This window comes from Grampus griseus (assembly GCF_964374135.1).
Source record: "Grampus griseus genome assembly, chromosome: 12".
NCBI classification, from domain to species: domain Eukaryota; kingdom Metazoa; phylum Chordata; class Mammalia; order Artiodactyla; family Delphinidae; genus Grampus; species Grampus griseus.
Window position 1 is genome coordinate 32,059,258 of NC_139006.1, and position 17,784 is coordinate 32,077,041.

The window sequence follows — 17,784 nt, forward strand, 5'->3', positions numbered from 1 at the left end:
GACAAAATGCAAGAAACATTTAACAAGGACCTAGAAGAACTAAAGAGCAAAGAAACAGTGATGAACAATACAACGAATGAAATTAAAAATTCTCTAGAAGGGATCAATAGCAGAATAACTGAGGCAGAAGAATGGATAAGTGACCTGGAAGATAAAATAGTGGAAATAACTACTGCAGAGCAGAATAAAGAAAAAAGAATGAAAAGATTTGAGGACAGTCTCAGAGAACTCTGCGACAACATTGAACACACCAATATTCCAATTATAGGGGTCCCAGAAGAAGAAGAGAAAAAGAAAGGGACTGAGAAAATATTTGAAGAGATTATAGTTGAAAACTTCCCTAATATGGGAAAGGAAATAGTTAATCAAGTCCAGGAAGCACAGAGAGTCCCATACAGGATAAATCCAAGGAGAAATACACCAAGACACATATTAATCAAACTATCAAAAATTAAATACAAAGAAAACATATTAAAAGCAGCAAGGGAAAAACAACAAATAACACACAGGAAATCTCCATAAGGTTAACAGCTGATTTTTCAGCAGAAAATCTGCAAGCCAGAAGGGAGTGGCAGGACATATTGAAAGTGATGAAGGAGAAAAACCTACAACCAAGATTACTGTTCCCAGCAAGGATCTCATTCACATTTGACAGAGAAATTAAAAGCTTTACAGACAAGCAAAATCTAAGAGAATTCAGCACCACCAGACCAGCTTTACAACAAGTTGTAAAGGAACTTCTCTAGGCAGGAAACAAAAGAGAAGGAAAAGACCTACAATAATAAACCCAAAACAATTAAGAAAATGGTAATAGGAGCATACATATTGATAATTACCTTAAATATAAATGGTTTAAATGCTCCAACCAAAACACATAGACTGGCTGAATGGATACAAAAACAAGACCTGTATATATGCCATCTACAAGAGACCCACTTCAGACATAAGGACACATACAGACTGAAAGTGAGGGGATGGGAAAAGATATTCCATGCAAATGGAAATCAAAAGAAAGCTGGAGTATCAATTCTCATATCAGACAAAATAGACTTTAAAATAAAGACTATTACAAGAGACAAAGAAGGACACTACATAATGATCAAGCGATCAATCCAAGAAGAAGACACAACAATTGTAAATATTTATGCACCCAACATAGGAGCACCTCAATACATAAGGCAAATACTAACAGGCATAAAAGGGGAAATCGACAGTAACACAATCAGAGTAGGGGACGTTAACACCCCACTTTCACCAATAGACAGATCATCAAAAATGAAAATAAATAAGGAAACACAAGCTTTAAATAATACATTAAACAAGATGGACTTAATTGATATTTATAGGACATTCCATCTAAAAACAACAGAATACACATTCTTCTCAAGTGCTTACGGAACATTCTCCAGGATCATATCTTGAGTCACAAATCAAGCCTTGGTAAATTTAAGAAAATTGAAATCGTATCAAGTATCTTTTCTGACCACAACACTATGAGACTAGATATCAATTACAGGAAAAAAATCTGTAGGAAATACAAACACATGGAGGCTAAACAACACACTACTTAATAACCAAGAGATCACTGAAGAAATCAGAGGAAATCAAAAAATACCTAGAAACAAATGACAATGAAAACACAACGACCCAAAACCTATGGGATGAAGCAAAAGTAGTTCTAAGAGGGAAGTTTATAGCAATACAATCCTACCTTAAGAAACAAGAAACATCTCAAATAAACAACCTAACCTTACACCTAAAGCAATTAGAGAAAGAAAAGCAAAAAACCCCCAAAATTAGCAGAAGGAAAGAAATCATAAAGATCAGATTAGAAATAAATAAGAAAGGAATGAAGGAAACGATACCAAAGATCAATAAAACTAAAAGCTGGTTCTTTGAGAAGATAAACAAAATTGATAAACTATTAGCCAGACTTATCAAGAAAAAAAGGGAGAAGACTCAAATCAATAGAATTAGAAATGAAAAAGGAGAAGTAACAACTGACACTGCAGAAATACAAAAGATCATGAGAGATTACTACAAGCAACTATATGCCAATAAAATGGACAACCCAGAAGAAATGGACAAATTCTTAGAAAAGCACAACCTTCCAAGATTGAACCAGGAAGAAATGGAAAATATGAACAGACCAATCACAAGCACTGAAATTGAGACTGTGATTAAAAATCTTCCAACAAACAAAAGCCCAGGACCAGATGGCTTTCACAGGAGAAAGAATTCTATCAAACATTTAGAGAAGAACTAAAACCTGTCCTTCTCAAACTCTTCCACAATATAACAGAGGGAGGAACACTCCCAAACTCATTCTACGAGGCCAGCATCACCCTCATACCAAAACCAGACAAAGATGTCACAAAGAAAGAACACTACAGGCCAATATCACTGATGAACAAAGATGCAAAAATTCTCAACAAAGTACTAGCAAACAGAATCCAACAGCACATTAAAAGGATCATACACTATGATCAAGTGGGGTTTATCCCAGGAATGCAAGGATTCTTCAATATATGCAAGTCAATCAACATGATAAACCATATTAACAAATTTAAGGAGAAAAACCATATGATCATCTCGATAGATGCAGAAAAACCTTTTGACAAAATTCAACACCGATTTATGATAAAAACCCTCCAGAAAGTAGGCATAGAGTGAACTTCCCTCAACATAATAAAGGCCATATGTGACAAACCCACAGCCAACATCGTTCTCAGTGGTAAAAAACTGAAAGCATTTCCTGTAAGATCAGGAACAAGACAAGGATGTCCACTCTTACCACTATTATTCAACATAGTTTTGGAAGTTTTAGCAACAGCAATCAGAAGAAAAACAAATAAAAGGAATCCAAATCGGAAAAGAAGAAGTAAAGCTGTCACTGTTTGCAGATGACATAATACTATACATAGAGAATCCTAAGATGCTACCAGAAAACTACTAGTGCTAATCAATGAATTTGGTAAAGTAGCAGGATACAAAATTAATGCACAGAAATCTCTTGTATCCCTATACACTAATGATGAAAAATCTGAAGGTGAAATTAAGAAAACACTCCTATTTACCATTGCAACAAAAAGAATAAAATATCTAAGAATAAACCTACCTAAGGAGACAAAAAAACTGTATGCAGAAAATTATAAGACACTGGTGAAAGAAATTAAAGATGATACAAACAGATATACCATGTTCTTAGATTGGAAGAATCAACATTGTGAAAATGACTCTACTACCCAAAGCAACCTACAGATTCAATGCAATCCCTATCAAACTACCACTGGCATTTTTCACAGAACTAGAACAAAAAATTTCACAATTTGTATGGAAACACAAAAGACCCCGAATAGCCAAAGCAATCTTGAGAAAGAAAAACGGAGCTGGAGGAATCAGGCTCCCTGACTTCAGAGTATACTACAAAGCTACAGTAATCAAGACAGTATGGTACTGGCACAAAAACAGAAATATAGATCAATGGAACAGGATAGACAGCCCAGAGGTAAACCCACATACATATGGTCACCTTATCTTTGATAAAGGAGGCAAGAATATGCAGTAGAGAAAAGACAGCCTCTTCAATAAGTGATGCTGGGAAAACTGGACAGCTACATGTAAAAGAATGAAATTAGAACACTCCCTAACACCATACAGAAAAATAAACTCAAAATGGATTAAAGACCTAAATGTAAGTCCAGGCTCCATCAAACTCTTAGAGGAAAACATAGGCAGAACACTCTATGACATAAATCACAGCAAGATCCTTTTTGACCCACCTCCTAGAGAAATGGTAGTAAAAACAAAAATAAACAAAAAACTTAAAAGGTTTTGCACAGCAAAGGAAACCAGAAACAAGATGAAAAGACAATGCTCAGAATGGGAGAAAATATTTGCAAATGAAGCAACTGACAAAGGATTAATCTCCAAAATTTACAAGCAGTACATGCAGCTCAATATCAAAAAAACCAACAACCCAATCCCAAAATGGGCAGAAGACCTAAATAGACATTTCTCCAAAGAAGATATACAGACTGCCAACAAACACATGAAAGAATGCTCAATATCCGTAATCATTAGAGAAATGGAAATCAAAACTACAATGAGGTATCATCTCACACTGGTCAGCGTGGCCATCATCAAAAAATCTACAAAGAAATGCTGGAGAGGGTGTGGAGAAAAGGGAACCCTCTTGTACTGTTGGTGAGAATGTAAATTGATACAGCCACTATGGAGAACAGTATGGAGGTTTGTTAAAAAACTAAAAATAGAACTACCATACGACCTAGCAATCCCACTACTGAGCATATACCCTGAGAAAACCATAATTCAAAAAGAGTCATGTACCAAAATGTTCATTGCAGCTCTATTTACGATGGCCAGGACATGGAAGTAACCTAAGTGTCCATCAAGAGATGAATGAATAAAGAAGATGTGGCACATGTATACAGTGGAATATTACTCAGCCATATAAAGGAACGAAACTGAGTTATTTGCAGTGAGGTGGATGGACCTAGAGACTGTCATACAGAGTGAAGTAAGTCAGAAAGAGAAAAACAAATACCATATGCTAACACATATATATGGAATCTAAAGAAGAAAAAAAAATGGTCAGAAGAACCTAGGGGCAAGACGGGAATAAAGATGCAGACCTACTAGAGAATGGACTTGAGGATACTGGGAGGCGGAAGGGTAAGCTGGGACAAAATGAGAAAGTGGCATGGACATATATACACTACCAAACGTAAAATGGATGGAGTGGGAAGCAGCCGCATAGCACAGGGAGATTTCTCAGTACTTTGTGACCACCTAGAGGGGTGGGATAGGGAGCGTGGGAGGGAGGGAGATGCAAGAGGAAAGAGATATGGGGACACATGTATATGTATAACTGATTCACTTTGTCATAAAGCAGAAACTAACAGACCATTGTAAAGCAATTATACTCCAATAAAGATGTTAAAAATAAAATAACAGTAGGAGAATATTTATGTAACTTCAGTGTTGCAAGGGATTTCATAGGCTAGATGTGCCAGCTGTACAGGAAATAGCTGATATATTTTATTACGTTAAAATAAAATTCTCCACGGTCATCAGAAACAATGTGAAAAGCCAAGTAAGTCACAGATTGGGAATAAGTAACCATTATAATCAACAAAGTATTGTGTCCAGAGTACAGGAAGAGCTCCTTCAGATCATTAAGGAAAAATGGGCAAAAGGAGTAGGTGGGGGGTTCACAGGACATAAAGTTTGGCAGATGAACTATTTCAAAGAACGTACAACCGATCAAGCCTTCTTTGAGGGCAAAATCTCCAAGAGCAGGCTTCTTTCTTTGATTATATTATTGAGCTTCCAAACGTGTATGATTGTGTGCGTAGAGACACCAAGTGTTTTAATATCAAACTGTGAAGATATTTCAGTGATTAATATTATACCATGAAATTTCGTAGGACCAGTCCTTTCCGGAGCGTGAAAATGGTTTTCAGGTTGGAATGAGATTAGAAGGCATTGACCCCCGTCATCCATCTGTGTTTTGTGTGCTTTCTGTAGCTGAGGTAAGAAATAGTGTTACTGTCTTGGACTAATTGCAGTGACAGGAGAGAATTTTCTAGAGAATGATGAATTTCAGTACTTTGTGTTATAAACAAATCCAAGTACATTATGGATTTATTTTATTCAGCGATGAGTGAAGTATGTTCTTTAATGAAATTTTTTCGTTGTCTGAAGATTAATTTTCTAAGTTTCTCATTACTAGTGGTAACTCTTGATTTAATTGGTAAATAGTTTTCACCTGAGGTTGATAAAAATCAGTGAATCCCACAATGTTGCTTTTGTCTGTTAAAAGAGACAATTATTCAAGTTTTATCTGAACTAATGAGAAATGTATATGAAAAAATCCATGCTTATGAATTATATATTTATATAAATACATGAATTTTATGAAAATTATATAGGGTGAGGAGCCATTGATAAAGTAAATGGCTTATATAATATTTACTAAACATTTTATGTTATTAAATTGATAAAAGACCTCCGTATTTCAAATAACATCAAACATAGAAAACACTATTCACTTAATTTACTGAATGATTATAGTTATTGAACTTGTATAGCATGTCTAGGAGATGTGTTTCACAGACTGTTTTTCTTTGTTGAGTATGCTGGGTCCATATGTTAGGTTAAGTAAGGTCATACCCATTTTGGTTTTTGCTGTGTACTTCAGGTTACACTGTTTTGGGGTATGAATCCAAGCCAGACAGCAGGAGATGGGGTTTCTGAAAGGAATATTTGCTAGGTATTGAATGAACAAATAAACAAACTTGTCGATTAATGGTTATGTAAATTGACCTCAGATTCCTAGACTGAGTAAAAGGATAGTTTTTTTGCAGAAAAATTTTTGATACTTGAAAGATAGTGTCTAGTTTGTCAGCATTTGTCTTATCCAGATTCATCTATGAATTTGTTCTTTAAGACATTTGGATGTAAGGATTGGTTCATATATATTGATGGTGTTGACAGAATAAATGAATATTTTGTTAATTTTATGTACACTTCAAATGCAGGACTCTTAATGAACGATTGTAAACATTCCATTTTGCAGGTGTGTGGTTACCGTCTCAGACTTCATTTTGACGGTTATTTAAGCTGCTATGATTTTTGGACTAATGCTGGTTCCCCTGACATTCATCCAGTAGGGTGGTGTGAAAAGACCAAACATGAATTACACATCCCTAAGGGTAAGTCAGGAGGAAAAGACAGTCAGCTTTTTAAGGAAATACTAACAAGAGAGCCTGGTGTGAATTGATTTTCAAAATGAAAGTTTGATCCACAAAAAGCAGTAAGACTACAAGGATATCACTGTTAGAAATAAATAAATGTCTTTAAAGAAAAACATCCAAGACCGTTTAGGTCAAATACTCTGAGGTGCATAGGGCAGAAGTAAAATCTCATGAGAGCATTTTATCTCACATAAAGTCTATTAAACTTTATAAGGAATGAAGAAACTAATGTTTAAATTACAGTTGAAATAAAATATTTCACTTAATCAGTGATGCTGTACAGTGAGGAAACTTGATTCACTGTATATCATTTGTTTCAAGCAGAAATCATGGAACGCAGGGAACTATGAAAGTGAAAAATTCACTGTTTTCTTTCGATGGGAATTAAAAATCTCATCTTTGTCTTTTGTTATGTGGGAGAGGAACTGGGTCTGTCAGACATGACTGAAACCTTTCTTACCTGCTGTCTGCTAGTGAGGTGAGGATTCATAGGTTGAGATGCCAGTGGGCCTGTTTCCTTGACCAGCAAATTTGTACATAAGGTCTCCTGCTTGGGTGTTAGACTCCTGGCTGACCGTGGCAACTTCTGGAGTCACTGTATAGTCATTTTACTCTTAGGGAGCAGCTCAGGGTGTCCTCTGGGATCCACCCCTGAGGCTGGCAGCAGGATCCCCTGAGATTGCTGGGTTTCAGGGAGGTTGGAACAGGCCCCAGGCTCATTCACCCCGTGGGTGGTAGGTGTTCGTGGAGCCTTTCTTGTGTGCAGGCCCTGGAGACAGAGCAGTGAATAAAGGAAACCGTCTCCGTCTTCACGGGGCTTTCATTCCAGAGGGGAGAAGGAGGATAAACAGAGAGAAAGGTGTGTGTCTAGCGGCGACAGGCGTGGAGCGCTGAGTGGGGTCCCAGGGCTGCCCTTGCAATAAGTAAGGTGAAGACAGGCCTGGGGTGTGACATCTGACAGATGCCTGGACGGATGCACGACAGAGACAGCCAGCTGGCTCCCTGGGGAGGAGCACGTGTCAGAGCCCAGCAGCGGGTGTGGCAGACCAGTAATCACAGGAGCGCTGGAGCGAGCGGAGAGGCAAGGGCCAGGAGGGAGGAGATAAGTGAGAGGTGTCGCCGCGGCCTTGAAGGCCAGTGCAAGGAGTTTGACGTCTATTCTGTGACACTCAATCTGAGTATTTCCTGAGCCTGGTTATTTGGGCCAGCCCCACACGAGCTGCTTTAGGGCACATGGACGGGAGGGTCAGGCATTTTACTGGGAAGCCTGTAAAGACAAGGGCAGAAAGCTGGAACTGCCACGTGGCCTGGGGGACGGTTCTGTCGCCCCTGCAGTGTCTGGCTCCCCCGGGGCTGCTTACCATCAGGCCCACGCTGGCTGGCCTCGGGGACGTGACTGCTTCAGGAGGCCTGAGGGACGCAGGAGATGAGACTCCTGTCAGGCCACCAGGGTACTGATTCCATATTTGAATGAGTTTTAAACTTTGTAGGGAATGACATGCATGGTGGGAAATCAAACTCAACAGTTTGGAATTCCATACATTAAAACAACACTGAAACAGTTTAGAGATTTTAATATAAATCTTTTGTGTCTGCTAAAGGACGTTGAATTTATGGCAGAAAACTGAATAAGAATAGTATTGATACACTTATTATGCACATGGTTACATTTGTGGGTATTTTGAATAATCCGTACTTTTTTTTTAGGTTATAGAAAAGATAAATTTGTTTGGATGGATTACTTGAAGGCCTGCAAATTGCAAAATGCTCCCAAGAAATTATTCAAAAACAGAAATTCTGTAAGTATTTTCTTCCATAGTATAAATCAGATTTTTACTTCAACTTAAATTTCTTAAAATTCACTATGTATTCTGTTCTATTTTAATCTTTTAAGAATCCTTAGCTTCCTATGACTTTTCTCACTAGATTTGTCAGTTTCCTATGGGCATATTTGTTTTTCTTTTAAACATACAATTAAATAATTAGATGGAGAGAGTAGAAACACTTACATGTAAAGCTGGCTAAAATTTAAAATGCCTTTTAGAAGGTGTTTCTTTTTGCTTCTAGTGAGTTAGTCGTTTAAATTTAGTTTGATGTTTTGAGACCTGCTGATATGCCAGGTGGACTTTGACTGTACCTGGTCCAGCTGTATTTATGTGTAATGAAAAAGAGGGTGATGGTTCATATAGATTCGAAGGGTGTGTGAGGATTTGGGTGGAGCACACTCACCCTCTGTGTCCCAGCCGCCTAACAGGTGTTCAGGAGAGAAGGAGAAAAAGTCGCAGCCTCGAGTCCTCTGGGCCCCAGGTGAGGCCACACACCGCGGAGGGGCAGGAAGCCTGGAGCCAGGGAGGCCCCACCACCTGCTGGCTGTGTCCCCTGAGGACAGTCCCCACCCCCCGCCCCCTTCCCCAGGCTTCAGTGTCCTGCTCTTGAATCAGTGTTCTACAACTGTTCAACATGTTTCATAGACTCGTATCAAGGAAGAGAGTTAGAGAAATGTGAAAATGCTTTAAGAAAAGTAATGTGCTAAAGGAAACCAAAAATGAGGGCCCAGTATAGATAGTAAAGAAGCAGGGAAACAACCCTCTTCTAGTCCCTGGATATTGTGTGTATATTTTCTAAATCCCAGGCCTGGCTAATCATAGCTACAGGAAAAGTGGGGCTTTATCATTGTCATGTTATTATAAATCATAGCCCTTAGTATTTTTAATACTAAAAAATATGTGCAGGTACTAAAAAAAGCATTTGGTTTTTTTTTCAACTGTGATTTATTTATGGATAAGCGCATGTATTCCTTAAATGTTGAGAAAGCCACTAATTTCAACACTTGATCAAAGTATAAGTGGTAATTTTAGTGCTAAAGAGCATATCTTTAAAACTTTTCCAAATAGTGGTATTTGGAAATATACCACCCATCTAAAGCCTACGGGGACCAGAGAAAATTATTTGATATTACTGTATTCAGTAAACAGTGTATTTTAAAATTAATACAAGATTATTCTATGAACTGAAGAGGGAAAGTGATGAGGAAAGGGGAAATAAAACCTACCTGCACAACAAAAGAGAAAAGCACAGAGTGAAAGCTCATTTCCTGGGATTGCTTTTTTATGAATGTACACTTGGTAACAGTCTGTTGGAATATTTTTACTGGCTGGCTTCATTCTGCAGTTTAAGTGTTGATACCCTGTAGACTTTTCTGATGCTAAACATGACAGACGTTTTGACAGTGGCTCAGTCCTGTTTGGTGTCCTGTTTCTCTTTGTGCCTCTTCCCCATGTTAGAATGGGCCAGTGCCTAAGGAATTTCAGGTTGGAATGAAGCTGGAGGCTGTCGACAGGAAGAACCCTTCCTTGGTATGTGTGGCAACCGTAGCAGATATTGTTGGAGATCGCTTGCTAGTGCATTTTGACGATTGGGATGATAGTTACGATTACTGGTGAGACACCAATCTGCGTTGTATTTTTGTGTGTTCGTGCTTGCCGTTAAGAATTTATGTTCATTCCATGACTGTCACTGTTCTTGCTGTTCTTATAGTAATGAACATGAGGAACCTAGTGGCTGGCTTGTCACTACCTTCTTTTCCTCGTGAACTGTTGAATTAAAGAACCGAGAAAGTTTTTTTTTCATCTCTGAGAGGTTGCCTAATGAGGCCTCATCTGAAATAATGTGACCAGTTCAGGGCAGTCCACTATATTGTGTCTAGTTTGTAAGGGAAGCATTTCTGTAAAGAGGAAGTTAAGAACTTGCAGTATTATTTTTTCCTGAAAAATGTTGGACTCAGACTGTCATATTTTTAAAAGGGAAGATTCAGGGAGAATGGAGTGAATTATTTGAAAGCCTGTGAACAGAGAAGATGTATGCTCACGATGCCATTAAACTAACATTGCATGAGTTAAAAGGATTTTCTGGGTGAAAACCTGAAATATGGAAGAGGGCAAGGCAAAAATAATTTTTGTGGCATTTCTTAAGAGCATATCCTGAATGATTGACAAGTCCCCGCCTGAGGCTGTGATTCTTCATGTGCACAGTGGGAGGAGGGGGGCTGTTTTCTTCTTTGAACTAAGAAGAAGAGCATGGATTAATTGCTGTATGTGTCTTAGGTAGTATAGTCTGGGTTCCTGAAAAGGAGAGGGAGGAAATTGTTGGCATGTGGAGTCTGGTCCGTCTTATTAAAATTTGGACTGGCCTATTAACATTTTCCCTTGCTGCTAGCAAGAAGTGGTAGAAGGGGTTTATTAAAACGTTCACTCTCTGGAGAGATCACTGGCAGTTCAGGTCCTAGTCAAACCCTTTTTAAAGAAATACTTTTAAATTTCAAGAAGTTTATATAAAAGAGAAGTTTGGCCACTCAGCTTACAAAATATAGAACTAAAATTACTTCTGTTTCTCTTAGGCTATAAAATATTTTAGCTATGCCGTAGTATTTTCCATGTCATCTCTTAATATCTAGCATGAACATTACTCTTGGATTCTTTCTCTGGTGTTAATATGGGATCTAAAATAGAATCCTGTTTTTGCAGGTGTGATGTCAATAGTCCTTATGTTCAGCCAGTTGGTTGGTGTCAGGAGCATGGAAGAACTCTGATAGCACCCCAAGGTGAGTGGACTGGCTGGGTTCTCTTTGAAGTCATCTCTGTGTGAGTGGCAATGCCCATTCTTATTTTTGTTTATGGAAACCACATTTCAATACAAAGTGTATGATAAAAATATCGTGCAAGATTCTGTGGACCATCAAGGGACCCAGATGTCTGAAATCTGCACATCCTTCCCCATAATGCAAATGGACTGTGTTTATAAAGACATATTAGGCAGCCATTTTAAAAAAGTGCTATTTTTTTATCCAACGAAATGAGTGTAATCACTGTGAACTGACTTTTAAAACTAGCTATTTCCACCTATGTAATTTAACTTATTACCAATGTTAATTCATTAATTGACCATTAGGTTATTAAATATACTTAACTTTGGAGTTAAGTGTAAGAAATGTAGAAACCTAAGAAGTGAGAATTAATAATGAGGGCCTAGACTTGCCAGACCCCTTCACCAAGCCAACTTAGTGGCTCAGCTAAACACTGACATAGGGACTTTCTTGTTATTTATCTGTTTTCTCATTACAGAAATGGAATATCTCTCCATTTATTTAGTTCTTTGATTTATTTCAGTGACATTTTGTGGTTTTTCTCATATAGATCTTACATATATTTTGCTAGATTTTATAACTATTCTGTTATTTTGAGTGCTAATGTATATGGTATTGTGTTTTTAATTTCAAATATCACTTGTTCATTGCTGGTATATAGGAAAGCAGTTAAATTTTATATGTTAACCTTGTATCCTGCAACCTTGTTATAATCACTTATTGGTTCTTGGAGTTTTTTTGTTGATGCTTTTAGATATTCTACACCTCTGTGAACAAAGTTATATTTCTTTCTTCCCAGTCAATATATCGTTTATTTCCTTTTCTTGTCTTATTGCATTAGCTAATATGTACCATGCTGTTTTTTGTTTTTGTTTTTGTTTTTTGCGGTACGCGGGCCTCTCACTGTCGCGGCCCCTCCCTCTGCGGAGCACAGGCTCCGGACGTGCAGGCCCAGCGGCCATGGCTCACAGGCCCAGCCGCTCCGCGACACGTGGGATCCTCCCGGACCGGGGCACGAACCCGTGTCCCCTGCATCGGCAGGCGGACCCTCAACCACTGCGCCACCAGGGAAGCCCCCTACCATACTGTTTTGACCATTGTAGCTTTTTAGTCCGTTTTGAAATCTGGAAATGTGAACCCTCCAACTTTGTTCTTCTTTTTCAAGATTGCTTTGGCTGTTTGCGGCCCCTTGCAGTTCTTTATGAATTTGAGGATTGGCTTTTCCATTTCTGGAGAAATGACTATTGGGATTTTGGTAAGGGTTATGTTCAATGTAGACTGCTTTAGGGAGTGTTGCCATCTTAACAGTATTAGGTTTTCTAATCCATGAACATGGGATGTCTTTTCACTTACTTAGACCTTCTTTCATTTCTGTCAGCAGTATTTTTTAGTTTTGGGTGTACAGGTCTCTTACCTCCTTGGTTAAATTTATTGGTATTTTATTCTTTTGGATGCTGTTGTAAATGGAATTGTTTTATTTATTTATTTTTGGAATTTTTTTTATTTCTGGCATAAAGAAACACAAATGATTTCACAGTCTGCAATTTTGGTGAATTTGTTTATTAGCTCTAGTAGGTTTTTTTGTGTGGATGCTATGGGATTTTTTCATATAGAATTGTGTAGTCTATCAAAATAGTAAAGTTCCAAAAAATTCATATTTCTAATTTGAATGCCTTTAATTTTGTGTCTTGCCTGATTATGCTAGCTAGGACTTCCAGTACAGTATTGAATGTAGTGGTAAAAGTAGGCATTCTTGTCTTTTTCCTAATCTTAGGGTGAAAAGATTTCGGTCTCTCACTATCAAGTATGATATTAGCTGTGGGTTTTTCATAAATGCCCCATATCATGTTAAGGAAGCTCCCTTTTACTCCTAGTTTTCTGAGCGTTTTTATCATAAAAGGGTGTTGAATTCTGTCCAGTGCTTTTTCTGCATCTATTGAGAAGATTGTGTGGGACTTTCTTCCCCTTTGTTTCATGGTGTATAATCCTTCTAATGTGCTGTTGAGTTCAGTTTGCTACAGTTCTGTTAAGAACTTTTGTATCTGTATTCATAAGGGGTATTTGTCTGTTGTTTTCTTGTCATGTCTTTGGTCTGTTCTTTTTAATGCTGTAAGTGGAATTGTTTTCTTAATTTTATCTTTGGATTGTTCATTGCTACTTGGTAGAAATACAATTGATTTTTGTGCAATGACCTTATACTCTGAATTCATTTATTTGCTCTAATGTATGTGTGTGTGTGTGTGTGTGTGTGTGTGTGTGTTACTTAGGATTTTCTATATGCAAAATTATGTCATCTATAAGTAAAGATACTTTCACGTCTTCCTTTCCGATCTGAATACATTTTCTTTCTTTCCTGAATCCTCTGTCTAGACCTCCCAGCGCATGCTGAACAATAGTGGCAGGATCAGATATGCTTTTCTTGTTCCTGATCCTAGGGGAACACTTCGTCTTTGCACATTAAACATGATGTTTGCTGTGAGCTTTTCGTGGATGCCCTTTATCAGATTGAGGAAGGTCTCTTCTATTCCTAGTTGTTTTATCATGAAAGGGTCGTCCTTTATTCTATTAATATGGTTTTATTATATTTATTGCTTTCTATATGTTGAAACAATCTTGTCTTCTTGGGATAAATCTCGTGTGTGTGTGTGTGTGTGTGTGTATAAATATATTTTTTCTTACATGTTGCTGCACTACTTGGTTAGCTAATATTTTATTGAGGAATTTTGTGTCTGTACTCATAAAGTCATCTACTCTTTTTTTTTAATACATTGCTTTAAAAAAATATTTATTTATTTATTTGGTCGCACCAGGTGTTAGTTGTGGCAGGAAGCTCCTTAGTTGCGGTTCCAGGGCTCCTTAGTTGTGGCATGCGAACTCTTAGTTGCAGCATACATGTGGGATCTAGTTCCCTGACCAAGGGTCAAACCCAGGCCGCCTGCATTGGGAGCATGGAGTCTTATCCACTGTGCCACCAGGGAAGTCCCAAAGTCATCTACTCTTTTAAAATGTTTTTATTCCTATTAGAGTATCTAAAGCTGCTCTGAGTGCTAAGGAAAAACAGGATGAACAATAAGTCAAGAAGTTTGGTTATTTAAAACCTTAATCCATCATATGATTACTCGTCTTCAGTGGGGACTCAACCATGTTAGAAAGGGGTTCCCTCTTATGGTGCTGCAGGGTGTTGGCCCTGCACAGTGGCCTTCACTGAATGCCAGGAAGCTTCCCATTTGGTTTGGGAAGTAAATGTAAAATGAAAATTCAAGCAGATTAGCCACTTAATCAAGGTATGATCAAGAGAGTAGAGTGTAATGAAAATATATGCAAAGGAGCTGTGAGTAACAATTGGGTGAAGGCAATTAAAGCTGAGCAATAAACAAAATTGCTTAAAGCTCGTGATGAGCCGTGATCATGCTGACCTCTAGGTTTGTGGGAAAGCACGAGCGCACCAGAGCTGTTAGTCCCTGGTTAGATGCACAAGAGAGGAAAGGCTTGAGGCCATGGGGTAGAAGGAGCCCTGAGGCAGGATAATAGAATGCTGTGCACTCAGTTCACAAATGGGAATTAAACATGAGATTTTAAAAGAAAAACCTACCAACCCACATAATCTTTAGATATTCTCTCCCCTACGACAAGGCTGGAGCTAGAACTGCTTGAAATACACATATATGTTATGTATTGTATTTTATATATATTATCTGTCATATAGATTTTATATCTGTATATTCAGAGTTTATAGGAAAAGATAAGAAATTAACATTGTTTGGATGATTTGTTTCTGTTAGTAATTTGGCTCCACAATTTGTTAGCTGTAGTTATTTTACTTAAAGTGAATTTGTGTTTTACACATCATTTATGCCTATAGACTTTTACATTAAATTTTATTTTATGGTTGTAATTACATATCAGAAAAAATGTATTTGCTATATTCGTCATAGCTTGTGTGTGTGTGCGTGTGTGTGTGTGTGTGTGTGTGTGTAATTGTACTTCTGAGAGCGATTAAGCCTCTTGAAAGTGGAACAGCATGTGCTGATCTGTACAGTTACCCCTGGTGTGCACTCACATTCTCATAGATTCCCGATAAAAGAACTTCTTCAGAGAAAGAGGAAAAAAGATTAGTTTTTGAAACATGTGACCTATAAATTGTAAAGGTGTTACTTTGCTGATGTAAGTTCAATCCAAGGTGCTACATATTCTACTCAGTATCTTTCTACAAGGACTAAAAAATTCCTTCAGAAGATGCAATCTTCTGGGGTCTTAGTCAAAGTCACAAAATGACAAAAAAGTGTTAGGTAGGTGCATAGAAAACCCTGATAATACAGATGTTACATTTGAGGAGGAAAAGTCCCTGTCCAGACGGCTTGCCGGGCTTCATAGTGAGGTTCTGATCTTCATCTGGTGATGGGCAGGCCATGTCCAGTTAACAGTCACCTCCTAACAAATAGGGGTAAATCTGATCCTTTTGTTGACGTAAAATCTCCTAGTAGCATAGTTTTAGGTAGTACATCGTACAGCCAACTCTGTACAATTAAAAATTAGATTGGTCTGTTAAAGAACATTAATAGATTGTTAGCTAAAAGTTACCTTTTTTTCTTTTCTAGTTCTTTTGAATGGTATTGCTATTTTAAAAGTAACTCTGATTGCTTTGTATGTATACGAAGTTGAGCAGTACACTTTATTGCTCAGAGTGACTTGTTTACCAGTTAAAACAGTGGTTTTTTTCAACAGTCTCGTATGTGTGAAAGTCTGTTCTGTAGTCAGCGACAGGAGCCTCCACCCCAACGAGCTTCCCGCTCAATCTGGGCAGGTGGACGGGGAGCCCTGCGGACCCTGTTGACTGACAGCGGGACCACGTGCCCCTGAGGGGTGGTGTCCTGCACTGAGATCCTCTCCAAATCTGCTGTCAACTGAACTCAGATTCAGTTCAGCAAACATCATCTCCACAGTGACTTCTGTGTTTACAGAAGGTGGAGAACCAAGTAAGAATAAAACACAATTCTTGCCCTGAAGGAAGGGATCTATTTATATTTTTGTAAAAACTTTATTGAGATCTAATTCACATACTATACAGTTCATCCATTTAAAGTGTAAGATTCAGTGTGTGTGTTTTTTTAACATATTTACAGAGTTGTGTAACCATCACCACGATCAATTTTAGAAAGTTTCCATCACCCCAGAAAGAAACCCTGAGCCACTTAGCTGTTATCCCCACCCTCCATTCCCTGCAGCATTTGGACACCATTAATCTACTCTTTGTCTTGCCTCTTCTGAATATTTCATGTAAATAGAATCATATGATATGTGGCCTTTTGTGTCTGGCTTCTTTCACTCAGCATAATGATTTTAGAGTTCATCCATGGTGCAGCATGTATGAATACGTTGTTTCTTTTTAGTTTCAAATAATATTCATTGTGTAGATAAACCACAATTTGTTTATTCATTCGTCAGTTGATGGGCATTTGGGTTGTTTTCACTTTTTGACTTTTTCAGATACTGCTGCTGTGAATATTTGTGTATGAGTTTTTGCTTGAACATGTTTTCAGTTCTTTTGGGTATATATACTTAGGAGTGAAATTGCTGGGTCATATAGTAATTCTACGTTTGCCTTACTGAGTAGTTAGTGAGTAATTACTTACTGACTCTTCACCACAGGAGCTGCTCTGTTTTAATACCCATCAGTAGTGTGTGAGGGTTACAGTTCCTCCACGTTCCTCCACACTTGCTGTCTGTGTTTTGTTTATATCATCATAGTGACTGTGAAGTGGAATCTCATCTTGGGTCTCATTTTTCTTGAATGCCCAATATGATGTTGTTAGCGAACCCAGGTCTGGCTGCTCGCCGCTCAAAAGCCAATTCTCAAGAGACAGGTGTTGGTAGGAAAGGAAAGCTTGCTTTATTTTGGAGGCCAGCAACCGGGGGAGAGGGTGGACTCCTGTCCGAGAACCAACTCCTGATGGCTGTTGAGGGGCAGGGGCTTTTAAAGGGGGGTTTCGGGGCTGTATAGGCAGAGGGAGGGAGTAGGGCAGCACAGTCAGCTCTGACAGGCATCTTGAAATCAGTCATGTGGTGGTCTGATCAGCATCATCTTGGTTGTTTTAAGTACAGTTAATCTTTAGTTCCAAGGTTTGTTCCCATTTCTTTGAGGCCAGTTCTCGGAATTGTGTGAAGCGGAGCAGCTTATGTCACAGCTTCAGTTTGGTCATCATGTCGTCATCCTCCTCCACCTGGTGGGGCTTCAGTATCTGCAAAACAGCTCACAGGGGATGGCTCAGAATATTATCTATAGCCCTTAAGGAGGAACTGAAGGTCCTTGACTGTGCTTAATGACTAAGCTATTATTATTTGGGCTCCTTTTTTTTTTTTTTT

At 38.2% G+C, this 17,784-nt stretch overlaps 1 protein-coding gene across 1 annotated transcript in view; it reads left to right on the forward strand.

The window, feature by feature from the left end:
* Nucleotides 1-17,784, forward strand: part of L3MBTL4 (L3MBTL histone methyl-lysine binding protein 4) — a gene marked incomplete at both ends in the record, with an annotated part of 301,695 nt that overhangs the window by 59,582 nt on the left and 224,329 nt on the right. Inside the window, 5 exons of the mRNA XM_082667113.1 lie at nucleotides 5,451-5,555; nucleotides 6,602-6,737; nucleotides 8,487-8,578; nucleotides 10,064-10,218; nucleotides 11,303-11,379. Coding sequence (XP_082523239.1) covers nucleotides 5,451-5,555; nucleotides 6,602-6,737; nucleotides 8,487-8,578; nucleotides 10,064-10,218; nucleotides 11,303-11,379 — 565 coding nt within the window. The remainder of the gene's footprint in view (nucleotides 1-5,450; nucleotides 5,556-6,601; nucleotides 6,738-8,486; nucleotides 8,579-10,063; nucleotides 10,219-11,302; nucleotides 11,380-17,784) is intronic.